The sequence below is a fragment of the Odocoileus virginianus genome, chromosome 16 (assembly GCF_023699985.2).
Source record: "Odocoileus virginianus isolate 20LAN1187 ecotype Illinois chromosome 16, Ovbor_1.2, whole genome shotgun sequence".
NCBI lineage: Eukaryota > Metazoa > Chordata > Mammalia > Artiodactyla > Cervidae > Odocoileus > Odocoileus virginianus.
In genome coordinates, this window is record NC_069689.1 from 51,085,953 (window position 1) to 51,106,828 (window position 20,876).

A 20,876-nucleotide genomic window follows, 5' to 3' on the forward strand; every position below is an offset into this window, starting at 1 on the left:
GACACACACAGAGTGCATCTCTTAACTCCAATCCATCCTCCTATAATTATCCAAATGGCCACATGGAAAACTTTGGCAAACACTAACTGAATGATCATCTCTAGTGGAAAAAAGTAATTCAAAGTTCCTCTCTTCAATTATAAAAACAAGATACATAAAACTTTTTTCCAAAATGTAGCCCATGCTGGGTGGGATGCCGCAGTTGCTTAAGAGAAACAAAAAATTAATTATGACCATTTAGGAGTCAAAATCCCTACCATCCACTTCACCATTTGTACAAAAGGACAAATCTTAGCTAACCATTCACTGGAGGAAACTAAGCATCACATTTCTTTCTCTAGAAAATGAGCACATAAGTTCCCACAGGCCGCAAGGTTCCTACTATGTAGAATACTTCTACTTCATCTCTATGGTGCTAGGAAGGATGTACTATTTCTCTTTAGAATTTGAAGTTTAAAGGACATGGGCCTGGGTCACAGAAGACCAGAGATCGATCTTGGTCTATCCACTTATTAACCATATGATATGAGACACATCGATCTCAGTCTATCCACTTATTAACGATAAGATATGAGACACATTTTCATCATCTAAGACAGCATATTCTCACTACAGTCTGAGACTAAACATACACAGTGTATCAGAAGTCAGATACAAGAAAACAATATGAAAACTCTAAAGTAATATACTTGAAAATTCTCTTATCCATTTCAGAAAACAAAGATAATAATTGATACCCCCACTGTTTCTAAACTTTCATTCATCATCTGTTTTATAAGCATGCACATTTTGAAAAACACACTTTATAAGAACATGGGCTTCTGCTAACACATGATGGGCAGGGTATTTATTACAGAATGGACAATAGAATGTTTAAAAAGAGAAGGGGGAAACTGCCTCCCTCCTCAAAAAGGTGACTGCTACTGACTTACAGCGCTCTGTGGGAGGAACAGAGGATCCAGGTGAGCAGCAAACGAGACATGGAGAAGATTAGCAGCAAGCCAGGGTGGGGAGGGTAGAGGACGGCAGATGAGCAGTGCGGGGAGACAGCAGGAACTCTCTCGACTGGTGGTGACTTCACCCCTCTGGGGGACACTCGGCAATGTCTAGAGACATGTTTGGTTGCCACAACTGGGGGAGGGGGGTCACTCCTGGCATGGAGTAGGTAGCGGGCATGGATGCTACTGCACATCATAAAATGCAAAGGAGAGCCATCCCCCATTTTGCAAAACAGAATTATTCAGTCCAAAATGTCAACAGTGCTGAGGTTAAGAAACTCTGTTCCAAGAGAAGGCAGAGGAAGGAAGGGTGCAGGGGGTGGGGGGCCTTCTCTCTCACAGGCATACTATAGTGAGGACGTCTGCAAGAAAAGGAAATGGTCTAAGCCTGTTCTACCAACCACGGCAGTAAGAACATAATAAGAGTAGTCAAGTTTCTCTGTCTCCTGAGGAGTCTCAAACTATTCTTTAAAACTAAAGGTGAAAAGAGAACAGCACAGACGAATGAAGACAGAAGCACAGACGAATGAAGACAGAATTTGTGGTTACCCTCATCACCTGATGAGGAAACAAACAGAACACTTAAACGCGGGCCTAGGCCTGCTTTACAAGAAATACTAAAAAGAGCCCTTCTGGCTCAAAGTGACACCTGACAGCAACTGCACAAGGAGAGTGAAGATCACTAAAAATGATAAAGCAAAATGGAAAATATGTAAGACTGTATAAACATGTTCTCTTTTCTTAATTTCCTTAAAACACAAGTTTGAATAAAGCAATCATTTTATCACCGTATTCTTGGGTTTACAACAAGGAAGGAGGAGAAAACAGAGCTATACGGCAGAGAAGTTGCTATATTTTACCAGGATTAAATCAGTATTAACTTTAAGAATATTGTGATAAGATACATACACTAAAAACCTTGAAACAACCATTAAAAACTATTTGTTGAAACAAAAGAAAAGGAACCAAAAAGAAATGAGACACATACAGGGAAACAAAACGGACATAAATCCAACCATATCCATAATTATATTAAATGTGAATGAGCCGAATACTCCAATCAAAAGGCAGAAATTATCTTACTAGAGAAACAAGGAAAATCCAACTATACGCTGTCCACAGGAGACATTTAGACACGAAGAAAGAAACAGGGTGAAAGTACAACAATGGAAAATAGTATACTATGCAAACAGTTATCAGGAGAGCGCTAAGAAGTTATAAAATCAAAATAGACCTAAAGAGCAAGAAATATTACTGGAGATGAAGAGGGACGTTTTATGATAAAAAGGTCAACAAATCAGAAACATATAACAAAATATTGGTTTAGCCAAAAAGTTCATTTAGATTTTTCTGTACGACATATGGAAAAACTCAAATGAACTTTTTGGTCAACCCAACATAAATGTGCACACATCTAACTGCAGAACTCCCAAACTGACAGAACTGAAAAAAGTAGGTCATTCAACAACTATAGTTAAATAGTAAAATACTTCACTTTCAATTACCAATAGAACAACTAACTAGACACGGAGTCAGCAAGATATAAAGAAGGAAAACTATTAACAAAGTTGACTTAACAGACACAGAATTCTACCCAACAAAAGCAGAATAAACATTATTCTTTTCAAGTATACATGGAATATTCTCAAAAATAAAAAACATACTAGACTATGTAACAAGTAACAATTCATTTAAAGCATGTGCTCTAAGACAGAAGTAAACTACAAATCATTTGGGAAATGTATTTGGGAAATGTATTTGGAAAATAACACACTTTAAAAAAAACAAACCCATGCACAAAAGAAGAAATCAAAAGAGCAACTCAAAAATAGGTGAAACTGAATTAAAACAAAAACACAAGATAGCAACATTTATGGGCTGCAGCTCTAGCAGTTCATGGAGGGAACCTATATCTTTTAAGTACCTATACTGGGAAAAGGAAGAAAAGGACTTAAATCAATCATCTAAGCTTCCATCTTAAAAAAATAGAAAACAAGAAAATTAAATGAAAAGCACAGGAAGACAATAATAAAAATGAGAGTGGAAATAAACGAAATTCTAAATAGAAAAAAAACAAAAACCAATAACGTCCAAAGCTGGTGCCTTTGAAAACATCCCAAATATTGTTAACTTTTACCTATTGTAAAAAGACCAAGAGACAAGACACAAATTACCACAGTCAAAGTATTATTTAGATCAGTATTGATCCTTCAAACATTAAAAGGATTATGAGGAAATACTAGTTTTATGCCAACAAATTAAACAATTTAGATGAAATAAACAAACTCTTAGACACAAGTTAACAAAACAAAGTCAAGATGAAACAGAAAACCTGAATAGACCTATAACTAGAAATGGAAATATTCATTAAAAACTTTCTCATAAAGAAAAGCCAAAGCTCACAAGGCAACACTGGTGAATCCTATCACATGTTTTAAAAAGTAATACAAATCTTAACAAATTGTTTCAGAAAATAAAGAAGAGAATACTGTACAATTCGTTCTATGATCCTGATTATCAAAGCCAGAAAGACATCACTAAAACAAAAAACAAACAAAACTAGGTACCTCAGAAACAAAAATGGAATAATCTTTAACAAAATATTAGCAAATTGAATCCAGAAACATATTAAAAGGATTCAGCATTATGACCAAATCAGATTTACCCCAGGAATGAAAGGCTGACAATATCTAAAAAGTAACTAATGCTATATACCACACTGGTAGACTAAAGAACAAAAAATCATATGGTCACCTCCACAGGTACAGAAGAACAGTTCCGTTCAGTTCAGTCGCTCAGTCGTATCCGACCCTGAGACCCCATGAACCACAGCACGCCAGGCCTCCCTGTCCATCATCAACTCCCGGAGTCTACCAAAACTCATGTCCATTGAGTCGGTGATGCCATCCAACCACCTCATCCTCTGTCCTCCCCTTCTCCTCCTGCCCTCAATCTTTCCCAGCATCAGGGTTTTTTCAAATAAGTCAGCTTTTTGCATCAGGTGGCTAAAGTCTTGGAGTTTCAGCTTCAACATCAGTTGAACAGAAGAACAGCACGTAACAAAATCCAACACAACTCAAGAGTTTGTAAAAACTCTTCAAAAACTAGGAACACAAGCAAATTTCCTCATCCTTATAAAGGGTACCTAACAAAAATTCTGTAACATCCTACTCCCACCAATTCTACTCAACATGAAAGTTCTATCCAATACAGTAAGACAAGAAATAAAAGGCATCTACCTACACTGGAGAAATGAGGTACTACAGCCTTTACTTAGAGACGTGAGTCTAATAAAGAACTTCAATCTAGACCACTTTTAAAAAAATTAAAAACCGCTTCAACTCATAAAGGGTGCTACCTGGCGGAGCAGAAGGATGTGTACGCATCTTTTCCTGCGAGAACACCAAAATCGCAACTAGTTGTTAAACAACCATTGACAGGAATATGTTGAAACACAACAAAAAAAAGATACCCCACGTTCAAGGACAAAGGAGAATAAGAGAAACGATTTAACTTAAAAATGGGTGAAAGACTGAACAGACATATCACCAAAGATATGCTAATGGCTAATGAACACTTGAAAAGATGTTCAACATTATAGTCATTATAGAAATGCAAGTCAAAACACAATGAGATATCACTACCCACCAATGGCTAGAATCCAAAACACTGATAATACACCAAGTATCAGTGATGGTAGACAGAAATGAGAAAACTCAAACATTTCTGATGGGAATGTAAAATGGTACAGTCTCTTTGGAAAACAGGTGGTAGCTTCTTAAGAAGTTAAATATATACTTTATGAACAACCGAGCAATTCCACTCCCACGTATCTAGTCATTAACAAAATAGCCCCAAACTGAAGCAACCCAAACATCCATCAACTGGTGACTGGGTATGTATAGAATGGAATATCACTCCATAATAAGAGAATAACTCCTAATAAATTCTACAACATGGGCGAACCTCAAAATTATTATGCTAAGTAAAAAAACCCACAAACAAAAGATTACTTATTAGGATTCAATTTAGATGAAATTTTTAGAAAAGGTACATCTCTAGAGATGAAAACTGTTTAGTGATTGCCTAAGGCTAGAAGTTGAAGCAGAGATGAACTACAAACAGGCAAGAAGGAACTTTTTTTGGTAAAGAACATATTCTAAAGGTAGACTGTGGTGATGGCTGTACAATTCTATAAATTTACTAAAAAGAAAAAAATATTGATTTGTATGCTTAAAATGGTACATTCTATGGTTGTTGTTGCTGTTTAGTTGTCCAGTCATGTCTGACTCTTTGCAACGCCATGGACTGCAGCACACCAGGCCTCCCTGTCCCTCACCATCTCCCATATCACATTCTATGGTACATACATTATATTCCAACAGGCTGTTACCTCAGGCCATCCAAAACATGCCTTGCTCAGTTTACGGCACAGAGCAAGCACTCAAGTCTTCTCAAATTAAAAAAAAAAAAAAAATGTGGAGCATTTATCCGTTAATTTGACAATTCTTAATTGAACTGTTTACTGCATGCCATGTACTATTCTAGTTCTGTGGACCACAGATGAATAAGTAAACAAGATCCCCGCTACTTCTGAATGCATAATTTAATGGCATGGGATCAGTGAGGAAATAAATGGAGAAAAAAAAAAAGGTGCCATATAGAAAATGAAACGGGGTATAGAAAATAAGCATGTCTGATAAGGAACTTCAGGTTCGCTGGTCATATAAGCCAAGGCAACAATATTAATAAGTGACTTCCCATCTGAAGATGAGGAGAAAGAACATTCCAGACAAAAATAATAGCAAATGCTTGGACCCACACATATATGGGCACGTTATCTTTGACAGAAGAAGCAAGAATATACAATGGGAAAAAAACAGTCTCTTCAACAAGTGGTGTTGGAAGAAGTGGACAACTCTGCAAAAGAATGAAATTAGAATACTTCCTAACACCACACACAAAGATAAACTCGAAATGGATTAAAGACCTAAATGTAAGACCAGAAACTGTAAAACTCTTAGAAGAAAACATAGGCAGAACACTGTATGACATAAATCATAGCAAGATCCTTTATGACCCACCTCCTAGAATCATGGAAATAAAAACAAAATAATTAAATCGGACCTAATTAAACTTAAAAGCTTTTGCACAGCAAAGGAAACTATAATCAAAATGAAAAGACAACTCTCAGAATACGAGAAAATAATAGCAAATGAAACAAATGACAAAGAATTAATTTCCAAAATATACAAGCAGCTCATACAATACTGGAATACTGGAAAAACAAACAACCCAATCAAAAAGTAGACAGAAAGATCTGAACAGACATTTCTCCAAAGATATACACATGGCCAATAAACCTATGACGAGATGCTCAACATCTCTCATTATCAGAGAAATGCAAATCAAAACAACGAGGTATCACTTCACCACAGACAGAATGGCCATCATCAAAAAATCCACAAACAAGTACTGGAGAGGGTGTGGAGAAAAGGGGACACTCCTGCACTGCTGGTGGGAATGTAAACTGATACGGCCACTATAGAAGACAGTACAAGGATTCCTTTAAAAACTAGGAATAAAACCACCACCTGACCCAGCGATATCACTTCTAGGCATATACCCTGAGGAAACCCAAAACTGAAAAAGAAACACGTACCCCAGTGTTCACCGCAGCACTATTTACAATAGCCAACACACGGAAGCAACCTGGATGTCCATCGACAGATGGATAAAGAAGCTGTGGTACATAGACACCATGGCCATAAAAAGGAACACATCTGAGTCAGTTCTAATGAGGTGGATGAACCTAGAGCCTATTGTAGAGTGAAGTAAGTCAGAAAGAGAAAAACAAGTATTGCATAATAACACACAGACACGGAAATCTAGAAGGAAGGTGCCGACGAACCTGTTCGCAGAGCAGCAGTGGAGATGCAGACACACAGAACAGACTTAGGGACCAGGGTGGGGGAGGAAGGAGAGGGTGGGACGAGTGGGGAGAGCAGCAGGGACGCTCATACACGAGCGTATGTAAATAGATGGCCAGTGGGAATGTGCTGCCTGACTCAGGGAACTCAGACTGGGGCTCTGTGTAACCTAGAGGGGGGAATGGGGTGGGAGGTGGGAGGGAGGTTCAAGGGGGGGGGACATATGTACACCTATGGCTGATTCATGTTGACGTGTGACAGAAATAAAACCAACATTGTAAACCAATCATCAATTAAAAACAATAATAAAATAAAAGAATAGCAACGCTTGGCTTGTTAAAGGAACCAAAAGATGGCCAGAATGGCTGGAGCACAATCAGTGGTAGAGAAAATGCTAAGATGGATCAGACTAAGTAGGGTATTCCACATTAGGGTAACAATTTAGATTTCAAGTATCATCAAACACCACTGGATAATTTTAAGTTTTATGAAATGGGCATACCATCTCTCCCACAAAAATCTTTTCAGTAAAGACATCCCACAATTCTTTAATAAGGTAATTTTAACAAATCTGAAGTTGATGCTTTTATTATCAAAAGCTTAGATTTAAGATATTTTATTGTCAGATTGTATACCTTGTATACTCCATTCCAATTATATTGATGACCTTATAGCTACTGGGAGAAGGTCTGAAATGTTTTCTATGTCGATTATTTCCTCCAAAGCATTAAATGATTCAAATGCTTGGCAGACAATATGCTTTCTTCCTTAACAGACTGATTTCTGAGCTTTCTATCATTTGTTGTAAAACATTTCACACTTTAATTGCTGCCTCAGTTCAATGCTTTGCTTTTCCCAAACCATGCCATCTGTTTTCCCTAAGGTCTGCTAAAAAAAATTAAAAAGCATTGGCATTTCAGACATTCTAGCATCTTTTGAAATACATAGGAAGGAGCTTACTTCTCCGGCATAATAAAGTGCAGCAAGGACCAGAGCTCTTTGAGGGAATTCTGAAGAGGGGTCCCCGTAATCAGGAGCCTATGGTTGGACTTGAAATCAATCAGAGTTTTATACAATAAAGAGTCATCATTCTTCAACCGATGGGCTTCATCCACTCCCAGAAAGGCCCAGTTAATACTGCCCAGCACAGTCTAAAGCAAAAACAAAACAGAAGGAGCCACCAGGTCAGAAGGGAACCCAAAATACTTTCAAGTGTTAATTATCTCTGTACAAATACCATCACAAAGGTTTACATAGAAACATTTACTCTTCACTGACTCAAAAGTATGTAAGACTCTTCTGTTTATTCTGTTAGTTGCCAGATTGGTGTTTACTCAAAAGAGCAGGTCATCCTCTAAAACCTACAGGGGGTCTTTTAGGTATTGCTGCATGCCTCAAAGCAAAAACACAAAAACTGGTATGCTGGGCAAAAACAACACAAAAACAAAAACTCATGATTTTGCAGTCTCTCCTTAATTAAGATTCTTCTCTGCTATTCTCCATCCCAACCCTGAAGCACAGAAACACCAAGAGCCACCAAGCTGTATTTGTTTACACCTATCATCATCAATGGGATCACTTGGCACATACATTTCATAGTAATGGTAGAAAGGAGATAATTTAAAGAGCTTCATTTTTCTGTCCTCTTCACAGAGACCATTCACAGCATCTGTTCTGGAGAAGTGCTTAACAGTAAGATGGCAAATGCCTGAGAGGCACTCAAGACCAGCTTCCAACGACTGACCGGAATCTCCTGTCAGTTGCGGGCCTCAATACTCTTTCATCCCGTTTTATTCAACTGGCTTAGGTGACCCAAGGTCCCCTTCAACTGTAAGGTTCTGGGATTTTTTTTTTAATATATAACCTTATTTTCTTCATGGATTTTCTGTTCTTCATTTGTTTGCTTTTGAAAATAAAAACAGAAAAATAACATGGCAAGGGGGAGGCAAAGACCACACCATTTGGACAAGTCACACTCTTGGGTTACCAATTACACACCTTATCTTTTAAGAGGATCTCATATGTTGTTATAAGCGCATTGAACTTTAGCCTTTTGGTCTGAGAGTGAATCCATTCATATTCTCGTATCTATAAGAGAAAATAGAAATTAAGACACAATTTCTACTTTAAGCTTTCTATATCACCACCAAGTCTTATGACAGATGCAACAAAATATGCCAAATAAAAAATTAAATCTAATTAGAACTTAATGAATACCTTATACATTCTAAACTGATCTAAGCAACCAAAGCACAGAGCAATACAAGTTAGAATTACAAGATCTATTACTGAGCAGCAAAAACTTTATTGCCAGAATTCAAATAGTCTTCTCTCCCTATTCCCCCACCTCCACCCAATAAGTACATTTGAGAAAAAAATGCATTTCATGAGCAATTAAACCCTGGTGACTTGAACTTATCTAGAGATCTTCCAGCATGAGAATTTTCTTAAGGAAATATAATTTGATTATTCTTTGGGTAGGGCATACTTTTATTAGTAAATAAAACAAATTCCAACTTCTGATTTGGTCAGAAATTTCATTAATCATATAGCAGTAAGATGTGGCCCCCAAGAAGGAAAGGGAGGCTTACAGGATAAAAATACAACCTAGTAAGAATGAAAATAACATCAATGCAGAGAAACATAAAAACTAACACATTCATACAAAAGTATAAAGTATATAACTGGACACCCAGCAAGCACAATGGCCCATGACAAAGCTACTACAGTTTGGTTATCAGGTTAGGAATGGAAAATGGGTCAAGGAGAGCTTGAGAAAATCACCATCAAGTGGGAAGGAAGAACAGAGAAAAGGAGTACTGGGAAGAAAAGAAAGTCCCTGACTCCACAATTATTTAGGGTTCATTTTCTTTGCCCTCACCTTTCGGTGCAGTAGTGTTTGAAGCAATTCTACATAATCTAGATTTTCTTTTTTAATGGTTAACGGATGGATTAACAAACCGAGGAACTATTATGTACTTAGAAACTCAAAATTAGAGCAATGAAATCTGCCAGAGTTTAGGTTAGGCAATTTCAATGAAACTATTTGATAAAAATAAACTTGAATTAGCACAATAATACATGGTGAGAATGTCTCTCTAAAAGGTTTTAGGATTCCCAGTGGCTTGCTCTGATTATAAGCAACTCCCTAGAAACAGTTTATTCCAACATGCAACCAGTGGTGAAAAACCCCAGGTCTGGGATTGGACACATCCTTGTCCCTACCCCAGCTCTGCCACAGTCCAGCTGGCCTGAGGACAAGTGTTAACCTGTCAATTTTCTTCATCAGTTGATTGGAAAGAATATCATCTACTTTAAAGATCATCATAAGGATTATAGGTAATATATATGAAGTACCCAGCACAGGGCCTAGCACACAGTACCTTAAAAAATGTTACTCGTTATCAAGAAAAGATCTGTCAAACAAAGATAAACTTAAGTCCGTGTGTTCCAAGTTCCTGATGCTCAAGTTAACTTTGGTATCAAACAAATACTTCTCATGTCTGCTGCTCTGAAGCTCACTGTCCTTTTATTCCTTTCTTATAAGTTATACAACTGCCCCATTTTTTAAGTTAGGAAACAAACTCTAAGAACTAAATTATTTTCAGTAATATCTCTGTCAAATACTATTAATATTTCATAAGGCATAAACTATCACATAATCCTTTGTAAATAAAGTGGTCTTGAAAGTACAGAGGAAAGAAAGAAGAAAAACTTAATATTGCAACCCAACTAGGAAAGATTCCCATTCATGTATTGCTGCTGTTTTTCTTTACAAAGTAAGCATACATTTTTACAACTATCAGAATTGTATTTTTGTGATACAGAAATCTCCCAGTATCAGGGGCATAGCACAGTGTCAGAATCACAATTTTACTAAAGACTATAATAGCTTTAGGTCAATTTCCAAAATACATTTATAACACAGATTCTATCCCAATTCTTTTTGTTTACACACCGTATTTCTGCTCATCAGGTCACCTATGTAAACCACTACGTTAATCTCTGGTGCCCAGATTTCAAACTCCCTCTGCCATGAGGTGAGGGTGGATAAAGGGACGACTATAAGAAAGGGGCCATACAGCTGGTGTTGGTGGAACAGGTAGGAGAGGAATGATATGGTCTGGATGGTCTTTCCTAGGCCCATTTCATCAGCAAGGATTACACTGTTACTTCTGCAGAAAGAAAAAGATAAGAACAAAAAGATCATCAGTTCACACACAAGAAACAAGCAGTACGTGCAAACAGCAGAGGCATCAAGGCCTCACGATATTCCTCAGCAAGACATGGGTTTTGAGCCTCAAATGTCTTTCCTCTCCTCTGCAATCAAGTCTCCTACGTCAGAAGACAGCAAGGTAACAAGTAATCTAAGTATATCGAGGTCCGGATTACTCCAAGAGCTGGTTTAGATTATGTCCTGTATCTTGCATTTTGGTCTTTTCCAGCTACCTCTTGTAAAAGAAGGCAGGTTTGTAATAGTGGTGTATACAAACACATGACCTGGGCTCCATCAATACAGAAAGCAGAGGCAGACGGGCTACCCCACTACTGGTGAGCCCTACAGCCTGACAGTCACGGGCCCTTGTTCACACTGCCCACCCATTCCACTGCCTGCCACTGGGCTGTTAATGCTATAATTACTACTCTCCAGACCTACATGCCGCAGGCTCACAGAGCTTGTTTTAAACGTACTAGTACCTAGCAGGGATAGGCTGCAGATCAGATCTCTGAATCCCACCCCAGACCGGCTGAATCGGAATATCTGGAAAAGGGCTCAGAACTCTGTGATGTTAACAAGCACTTCTGGATACACTGTAATATGAGTATACTCCTTGGACCACACTTTGAGAAACACAGCTCTCGAAGACAGGCAGGATTTCAATAGGGTCCTAACAGGAAAGGACTGTCCAGATACTAGGAAAAGACTTTAATTAATTTGAACTAATTTAAACTTAAAAAAATAGCCAGAGTTAGGAAGTATGTTCTGGAAATAGAAAAGAGTCCATCTGGCAGGAAACCAGGGATGCATATATGCCATAAGGTTAAAAATATAAAAAGGTTCTTGAAAATCAGGCCATGGGAGATTTACGTATGTATAATACACACTTAATCAGTGGACCAGAGAGAACAAAAACTAACATTCAAGTTAAAGACAACTAATTGATTAGAAAAACAAGACATTTAATTCACCAAGAAGACATCTCTTTGAGTGATTTCCCTCTTATTTCTCTCACCTTTTCACACCACTAGGGAGGAAACAGGGTTAATTTTCTCCAACATTTCCTCTCCCTAGCAAACTGCCACTGTCCATTTATACACATGAAAGGAGGTTTGGATTGATCTGCCTGTTTTTCTGGAACTAGACCAAAACAGCATGTTACATAATGCAAGGTTCCCACAACCAGGGCCCAGTAGCTAACTGGACCTTTTTCAGCTGATTCTCAATTAATGAGTTTAAAGACTCTACAGGGTGTGATTCTGGGCTCCTAAGAGCCCCGAAGTGTAAAGCAAGAGGGTTAGTTACACAACTTCTAAGGCTCCACTTAGCTTATAACTGTCCTTTAGGAAGGTCACATCTCACTGTTCTCTGAAACAAAAATAACTTTCCAGCAATCGAGAGCAGTAGTTACCTCAGACCTCCATTCTCAAAGAAATCAAACCTCTTCAAGATCTCTGTTTCTCACATTGAATGTTAAATATTATATAAATTTTAACAAGACAAAAAATAGATGGCTCAACTGGGAAAGTCACATACATAAATGCATCTCTGTAAAGAAAAGCCATCTTTTCAGCATTGAGAAAAGAAGTTCACATATCTTTGCTTTCAAGCTGTAGTCTAATCCTGAAATAAGAATTCTTGCTTTGCCACAAAATACTGACGAATTTAAGAGTTCACATTCGGGGAAGGAATGTGCAGACAGATGTAAGGTACTTCCCCTCCTCCTCCACCTCTGTGCCGCCATAATGCTGCACACGAGTGTGCTGGCTGGCGACCCAAGAACACCACCGATGCAGAGAAGAGAGGCAAACGCCAGGTGCCCATCTATCAGACCACGCTCCAAAGTCACTGTCAGCTTTCTAACCATGATGATGAAGCACGGTCACGCTGGCAAGTTTGAAATCATCGATGATCACCAGGCTGTAAAAATTGTCGAGAACCTCGCAGGCAGGCTATGTAAGTGTGGAGTGACCAGCCCCAGATTTGATGTGCAACTGAAAGACCTAGAAAAATGGCAGAATGACCTGCTCCCATCTCGTCAGTCTGGTTTCATTGTACCAACAACCTCAGTGGGCATCATGGACCATGAAGAAGCAAGATGAAAACACAGGAGGGGAACCTTTGGATTCTTTTTCAAGGGATGTAATACATATATGCAAATAAAACGCCTTGAGGGGGTTTAAAAAGGTACTTTTCACCCTGCATGTTCTATGAGGACAGGGAAATCCTGTCTTGTCTTGCTTCACTATTAAATTCTCAAGGCCTACATGGGTTCCTAACGCACAATAACTAGGGAATACTTGAACCTGCAATGTACAGTCTCAAAGTACCTTTAAACCTCATTGTCTCATCTCTCTTTCTTCTTTTATCCCAAGACTATGGTAATCTGATTACAAAAACTGAAGGATAATTTCACAAGTTCAACTGTCAGAAAACTCTCTAAATGGGATGGCCTGTACAGCAATTGGGGAGCAGGGGAATCACAAGACTCTTTAGTACCAGTATGTAAATTAGAGATCTTCTCTCATCTTAGAACAATTCCTTCCACACCAAAGATTTGGGCAAATTACCTTGCTATTTGTGCTCACGAATAACATAGTATGACACAGGTCGCTGTCTATTACCCTCCCAATAACTAAACCAATCCAGGAGACATGTGTTTGATCTCTGGATCAGGATGATCCCTGAGAGAAGGAAATGGCAACCCACTCCAGTATTCTAGAAAATCCCATGGATAGAAGAGCCTGGTGGGCTACAGTCCATGGTATCCCAAAAGAGTTGGACAAGACATAGTGACAAAGAATGATAATAATATACAATGGGGCTTCCCTGGTGGCTCAGATGGTAAAGAATCTGCCTGCAATGCAGAAGACCCAAATTCAATCCCTCGGTTGGGAAGATCCCCTGAAGAAGGGAATAAAAAGGAGTAATTCTTTGCATCTAACAATCTTAAACAGCCAGGAACAGTAGAGAAAACATCAGACATAGTCTTCTACGTACTTGCACCAGGAGTGAGCAAGCCAGTTGAGACCTTCCAGCTGATAATCTCGGAGCTCCAGATTCTCTCCTCCTAAATATGCCGGTTGTTTCTTTAAAGCCACAAATCGTGGTCTCTGCTTCAGGGCCTGAAATGCAGAATGGAACAAAGACCAGGTGTGAAGAAAACCTTCTTCCTGTTCATCTATTAAAATGCTAGCCATGATTTCTGCGCTCTACACTAAAACATAAGAATTGACATTTCACATCTGTATCACCAACCACACCCAACCCACCATGAGTTTCTGCATCGTTGTCTACATCCCCAAAGCCAGACTGCGGCCCGAGATTATGTTAGTTATTGCTCCTTTCCTGAAGTAAGTGTGTGAACATCATTACTCAGCATCCCCTCTACAGTAGAGCAGTGAGTCGCCTATTTTCCTCTTGGCGTTACCTTACTCTATGACAGCACAGAACAATGCCTCTGGGAAAGTCTGTCTATGCATTTGTAAATTTTCAGCATTTGTAAATGCTGAAATGCAGCCCACCTCCCTTGAAGCCCCAACTCTGTGAGTCCGGCTTTCCGAAGGAAAAGACTCTGCTCTCACCTCCAGAGGTGTGAAGATTTGGCGGTCTAGTAAAACCACGTCTCCACAGTTTGCACAAAATGTGGATTCTACAGCCAAATCAGTTTGGGAAACACTGGGTTAAAAAGTTACATACATCCCATGGCTTGTGACTCTTCAGAGTCTACCAAACTTGTGGATGCCGTGAGCTTACAGGAGAAGCTCACAGGAGTGCGTCCCAAAGTGATTTGCCCACAGAAGCCTTTTCTGCAGGGAGCATTTCTCTGAATGTGAGCACTCTCTGGAATGAGTGCCCTATTAAAGAGTGTTTGATAGGGTAATTATTGTTTCAGCTCTCCTCTGTGAGCAGCTGGCAGTCAACAGAATCAGATGCCTCAGTCGCACCCACTGGAAACCAGCGGTCTGCTCCTGCCAAGTCTCCTCACAAAGCTTCTCCCGTCTGACCCCTCAACCGCTACTTCCGTCATCCTCACACCAACCGTCCCTTCAAGGGCTTATTCTACATCTTCCCGGTCAGACCTTCTGGCTTTAACTACTTACTCTGGAGTCTCCAACACACAGTCATTAGATTAAGCTTTCTAAATGAAATACTATTTCTGTCCTGCTGCTCTGCTCAAGAGGGTAGGCTTATCAATACCCACTATAGTCAACATATCCTCCTAGGTATTCATGACATACACACTTTGATGTGTCAATATCACCTCCCTCTTCCAACCCCAAGGCCTGGTGGTTCCCCAACTACATTATGAGAACATCCTTCTCTTAGTATCTTTCACGAGAGGGCAATAACCTGGGCCCTTTTATCTTGTCTAACCAGTTCAGTCTATTCTCAAGCGCAGGGCAGTTCATGTACCACAACTTCCTCTAGTTTTAAAATCCCTTCAGTGATGCCTGTGGCTCACTGACTTCTACCCCTGGACACAGCATCACACTCACTGACCTTCAGTGGCGCACCGCTTTTCACGGGTGCAGGTTTGGTGCCATGAATCTGAATGACAGCCTCTTGGACAAACAGGCCATGTCTTACATACACTTTTATTACTGAGGACCCAAGCATTCCACTTTACACAGGGAATAAACAGCAACAAAAGACAAGGATCTGTGCAGCCAGTGTAGCAAATAAGAGACCCTGTACAGACCCTTGTCTTTTGTAGAATACAGAGACACTTCCCTTTCCCACCACTTCTCTTTAAAGTGCTTTAATTCTTTCAAGGAGTCTCCACAATATCTCTGAACTAGATATATCTAAATGTGTAAATAATAAGATGAAATGAGTTGGTAAAGCCATTATACAACACGTCCTCCTCTCCTGTTTTAATGATTTTCCTTTGATACCAAGATGAGGTCATCTTCCACTTCAACATGAGAATCGTCATTTACTTCTGTAGTCTTTTCTTTTCCCAACATCTATGTGTGTGACCAGACCCTTTCAGCAGTACACCTTTCCCCTGAAAACTCAAAAGCCAGCAGTCAGCACACCTTGCATTCCCTTGTGGGGATGGTTTTTGAGTTGTTGCGACTGTGGAAGCTGTCAATGCAGCTCTGGAATTTCTTTCCGATCAGGGCTTCATCTTCCCAGCTGCACTCTGAATAGGGCAGTCCCATCCACTTGCATAGATACTCAGGTTCGTTGGAAGGGGCCGGCTTCCGACTATGAGCTATTTCACATACAAAAATTTACAGATCAGCAACTGCCAATTAAAGGAGAGGGGTGACATTCTGTTTTATGTGTAACCAAGGCAACACCACGTGGCAAAGCATGAAATTGCTCTTAAGACAATATTTATAAACAAGATCTCTCACTTACCTGGAAAGTCTGTTTGACCCAGTGTAGATTTGCTTGTCTTCACAGCTAAATAAATGGAAAATTAGGTAAGTTATCACAAAACCAAGAATATAGTGACATTTTAGGTCCTGTGAGGAAGAGTACAAATATACTCTATCTCACATCTTAAAAACATAAAAAAGAGACAGCCGTGTTCTTCTCACGACCCCCTCTGGCCCCATTTCTCTGTCTACCCTCTCCACCTGCAGCCCCACCACCCCATGGATTCATCTCCCTAGTGCCAGGCCTACTGCCAAGCTGAAGGACCAAGTCCCAGGCCTCCTCGACTGGCAACGCCACCTGCTGCCCAAGCTCCGTGAGTCTCCTGGTGCTTGACACGCCTGCCCCTGGCTGCCATCTCACTGGCGGGCCTTTCTTACTCTCCTCGGCCGGTTTCTTCCCGACTTCCAAAAGCTGGCATGCCCTCAGACTGCTCTCACCATGTATATATACATTCCTTAATGATCTCATTAAACCATAGGCTTTAAATACTATCTACACACAGATAAATTCTCAAGTTTCAATCTCCAGCTAAGACCGAGTTCTAAACTCCAGATTCACCCACTCTACAGCCTTCACAATACTATCCACTTAAATGACTGCAAAGTATATCAAACTGACAAACTAAGCTCTTGACTTCTCTCCCCTTAATCTTGCTATTTCAGTAAATGGTACCTCCAATCTCCTGTTTGCTCAGGTCAAGAATACTGGCACCACCCTTGCCACCTCTGTCGTCCCCCACCTCCAAATCTACCAGCAAGTCTTGTTAGCTTTTCCTTCAAAATAAATCTAGACATCTGACTATTCTCTAAAAAATTCATTTTTTAGTATCTATACATTACTCCCAAAAGAGAAAGTTCTTTTATCCCTGGAACTTCAACACTGCTTAAATGAGTTTCCCTGTACTTACCTATTACTCTTTCTACGATCTGATACTGTTTGTTCAGCTCCGAGGCCAGCTCTTGTTGGCAGTTGAAATATTCCACATCTTCAGGAGAAACCTTCCCTAACCTGGCCAGAAGTCAAACAGGAAAAATACATGCTAATTAGATCTGTACTCATCTATCTGTACTCATCTATCAACGCAAAGTCAAAATAGTAAAGGAAACTTAGTCTTTACTTTCATATGTCCCTTTAGTAATCTTGTACTAATAATTAGGCCAAAGATTTTAAGAAAAACATGTAAGACTTATTTTTTTACCATCTGAGCCACCAGGGAAGCCCAGAAAAACATATAAGACTTATTTTACACTGAAACACTGAAACCTCAGACTTACAGGACACACGAGCTGTTCTTGCTGATGTGGCCTGTTTATAAAGAAACCTAAAAATAAATATTTTGTGTGATGAATTCATGTGATCTGTGATAAATTCATATATCTTAACAGACAAGGTCAATAAAACTCAGATTTATAAGAAAAGATGTCTTTTTTTCATATATGATGGGCTTTAGGAGTGATTAAATGTGACATTTTTAGAAAACCAATTATTCTCAGTTATAAAACACCAGCAACTTGAAATTAAATACTACTATAACTTTCAAGGACTTTCAAAATTCTAATAATTGCTCTCCAAACTACACATACCTCAGAGATACATATTTTCGTTTTTGACTCAAAGGAAAAAAGTATCTGATTTACTGAAACAGCATATTCTGCACAGTAATAAAACAGGAATTGGAACCCATTTATCCCTAATTCCTAACACTAAATAACCTGATCACATGATACTGAAACGTGTGTCCCTGGGGGAACTTACACTTCTTATTTACTAGTCAGTTTAGGGGTGTATGTAGTGTGGCCCCACGTTTCCCATACAACCTGGCACATTCAAAGCTGTAAGCAAGCTAAAAGCCACAAGGTGATCACAGTTTCAGAACACTCCTGTCACCTCATTTCTGTAAACTGTAAAACCAAGATCAGTTTTAAGTATACCATACCCCAGAGAGTTCTCTAGCACACGAAACTCCTGACATCCAGGCCACACCACCACAACCAAAGAAAGTACCAGGTGCTTAAGGACGTGAGCCGTGGACTCAGGCTGCGGGAGCCCCAATTCGGAGCCCCCAGAGCTGCTCTGCAGCTCACTCTGCCAACAAATAACACTGTACAAATATCACAGGCTTACTGTGAGGACTGACGACGAGATCAGGTCTGAAAAACGCCCCATAAATTAGTTGTTGTTATTGAACTCTACAGACTTCCTGGCTATACATGAAAATATGTATTATCGTCAGGTCACAGTTTTATAAAAGGTAACCATGGATGCCTCCACGTTCATTCAGGTGACAGAAGCAGAATTTCATGTTCTAGACAGTCACGCTCTCCATGGACTATTTAAAAGCCCTCCCTTCCCCCAGGCTGCACGTGTATCTTTTACCCGGGACAGGAAACGTACCACTGCTTGATTTCATCCTCTTTCTTCTTGAAGTTCTCCAGTTTTTTTAGACCCTTCACTTTCTGTTGCTGTAAGGACTCTTCACTCTCCCATGTGCTGTGGATATATGACCAGCCCTTCCACTTGATGAGGTACTGGACTTCGCCTTCGTCCTTTTCAGGGTCAAAGTCGCTACTAGGGTCTCCATTAGCTTCGACTGCATATACAGTAGTAGAAGCTCCAGTGGCTGCAAACAGATTCAGTTAAATTTTAAGAAATCTATGAAACCAGACCCTGAAAAGCTTCCCAAATACACCGTTGTCTAAAGAGTCTCTTTTTGGATGAAGTACCAAAATCCTTTGTCTTCAAATATGCAGAAATTCACAAACAATACAGAATGAACATGCCCAGCAATTTCAAATGTTTTCGAGATGCAAACCCAATTTTTCCCATCTAAACATTCTAAAATTTGCTGGTGAAATCAAAGAAATCTTTGTGCTCAAACACAATAAAAATGGAACAGCAACATCCTTTTGTTTTGGTCCCTACTAACTCAGGCTAAATACATAAAATTTGGGCCTTTCTGAGCAGAGAGAAAAAGTAATTTGCCAGCTTCCAATGGCAGGGAAGTGGCAGCAGGAACCACGTCTAGCCACAAAGGTGGCAAGAAGCCCCTGACGCAGGCTAAGGAGATAGACAAGGCAGAAGAAGCATTCAAGCAGAAACAAAAGAGAAGCAGAAGTAACTCAAGGAGCTAAAAGCTAAGGCCACAGGGAAGAGTCCGTGGTCACAGGTGGAAATAAGAAAGTCAGAAAAAAGTAAGCTGTTCCTTGTGCCTGAGGCAACAATGATCCTTAAATCCATTCCTACTTAAACATTTGCGTTCCTGGCCCTAACACTTGTTGCCATCTATAGCAAGAATGAAGTACTGTCTTTGCATACCTCCTTTCTTTCCCAGCCTTGAATCTAAGACCTTTTCAATAGTTTCACTATTATCCTGCTGTTCATCAACTCCTTCTCCAGTCATTTCAATGAGGTCATCTGAGTCAGTCTCAAAGTCATCGTCTTCTTTGTAACTGCATGAGGAATAATGCGGAATAAATAAGAAACTATCTTTTCAGACCCAAAATCACCACACGTAAGATCATAAGGACAACCCCTTTGGCTCCAACATGGTGTCTGGCAGATCAGCCACGATGAAGTGGGCTCAAAGCTCATCTTCTGTTCCTGCTCAAAGTATCACTGCATGTTCATAGATGCAGGAAGGCTAACTCATATTTCAAAATAAAAACTGACTAAAATGATTTTTGTAAGCAAGACACAGAAAACTACAAGGACATTCTTATGTTTTCATTTAACGACATCATTACTATGTATAAACAAGGAAACAACTACAAAGAAAGAAAATGCATAATGAAAAAAATTGCCTAATGAAAAAATTGGTTCTGAGATTAATGCATCAACCCTGCATTTTGTCTCCCAGTAACAAGAATATGAAATTTAAGCCTTCAAGTCACTGAGCATGCTTCCTGGTACAAAAAATATTAAAACATAACCTTCTATCATATATTATACTAACAACGAAGGGTTTAGGAGTTACAAAAGAGAAAAACACAATGCTGGACGCAGTACAGCTAGCTGTAGGAGGAAAAAGTGCTAAGCAATACATTAATATATTCAAAGCCTAGTCTTAGCTTTCAAATTATTAACTGGATTCATTGAACAGGTTATTAATAACTTCAGGATTCAGGTTCACCATCTTTAGGTAAACCAAAAGAAAACTATGTACCCTCTAAAATGAAATTAAATGCCCTGTGACTGGTATAAAGTAAAATATGTATGTTTTGTATCATTTCCTTTATTTCATTTTCTATTAATGCTTCATACACTATCATAACCTTAATAGATTATTACATCCAGGTAACATTATATAAAGAAAGTGAAAGTGAAAGATTCTCAGTCATA

The 20,876-nt window shown here is 39.3% G+C and overlaps 1 protein-coding gene across 5 annotated transcripts in view; it reads right to left on the reverse strand.

Moving 5' to 3' along the window:
• The window catches only part of CHD2 (chromodomain helicase DNA binding protein 2), a 111,912-nt gene that overhangs the window by 57,125 nt on the left and 33,911 nt on the right, over positions 1–20,876 (reverse strand). For all 5 annotated transcript variants that reach the window (XM_020872709.2, XM_020872699.2, XM_020872729.2 and 2 more), the window contains 9 exons: positions 19,854–19,987; positions 18,933–19,158; positions 17,446–17,546; positions 16,518–16,562; positions 16,190–16,368; positions 14,148–14,272; positions 10,887–11,103; positions 8,927–9,016; positions 7,889–8,079 (listed from right to left, as the gene is read on the reverse strand). In XM_020872709.2, coding sequence (XP_020728368.2) covers positions 7,889–8,079; positions 8,927–9,016; positions 10,887–11,103; positions 14,148–14,272; positions 16,190–16,368; positions 16,518–16,562; positions 17,446–17,546; positions 18,933–19,158; positions 19,854–19,987 — 1,308 coding nt within the window. The remainder of the gene's footprint in view (positions 1–7,888; positions 8,080–8,926; positions 9,017–10,886; positions 11,104–14,147; positions 14,273–16,189; positions 16,369–16,517; positions 16,563–17,445; positions 17,547–18,932; positions 19,159–19,853; positions 19,988–20,876) is intronic.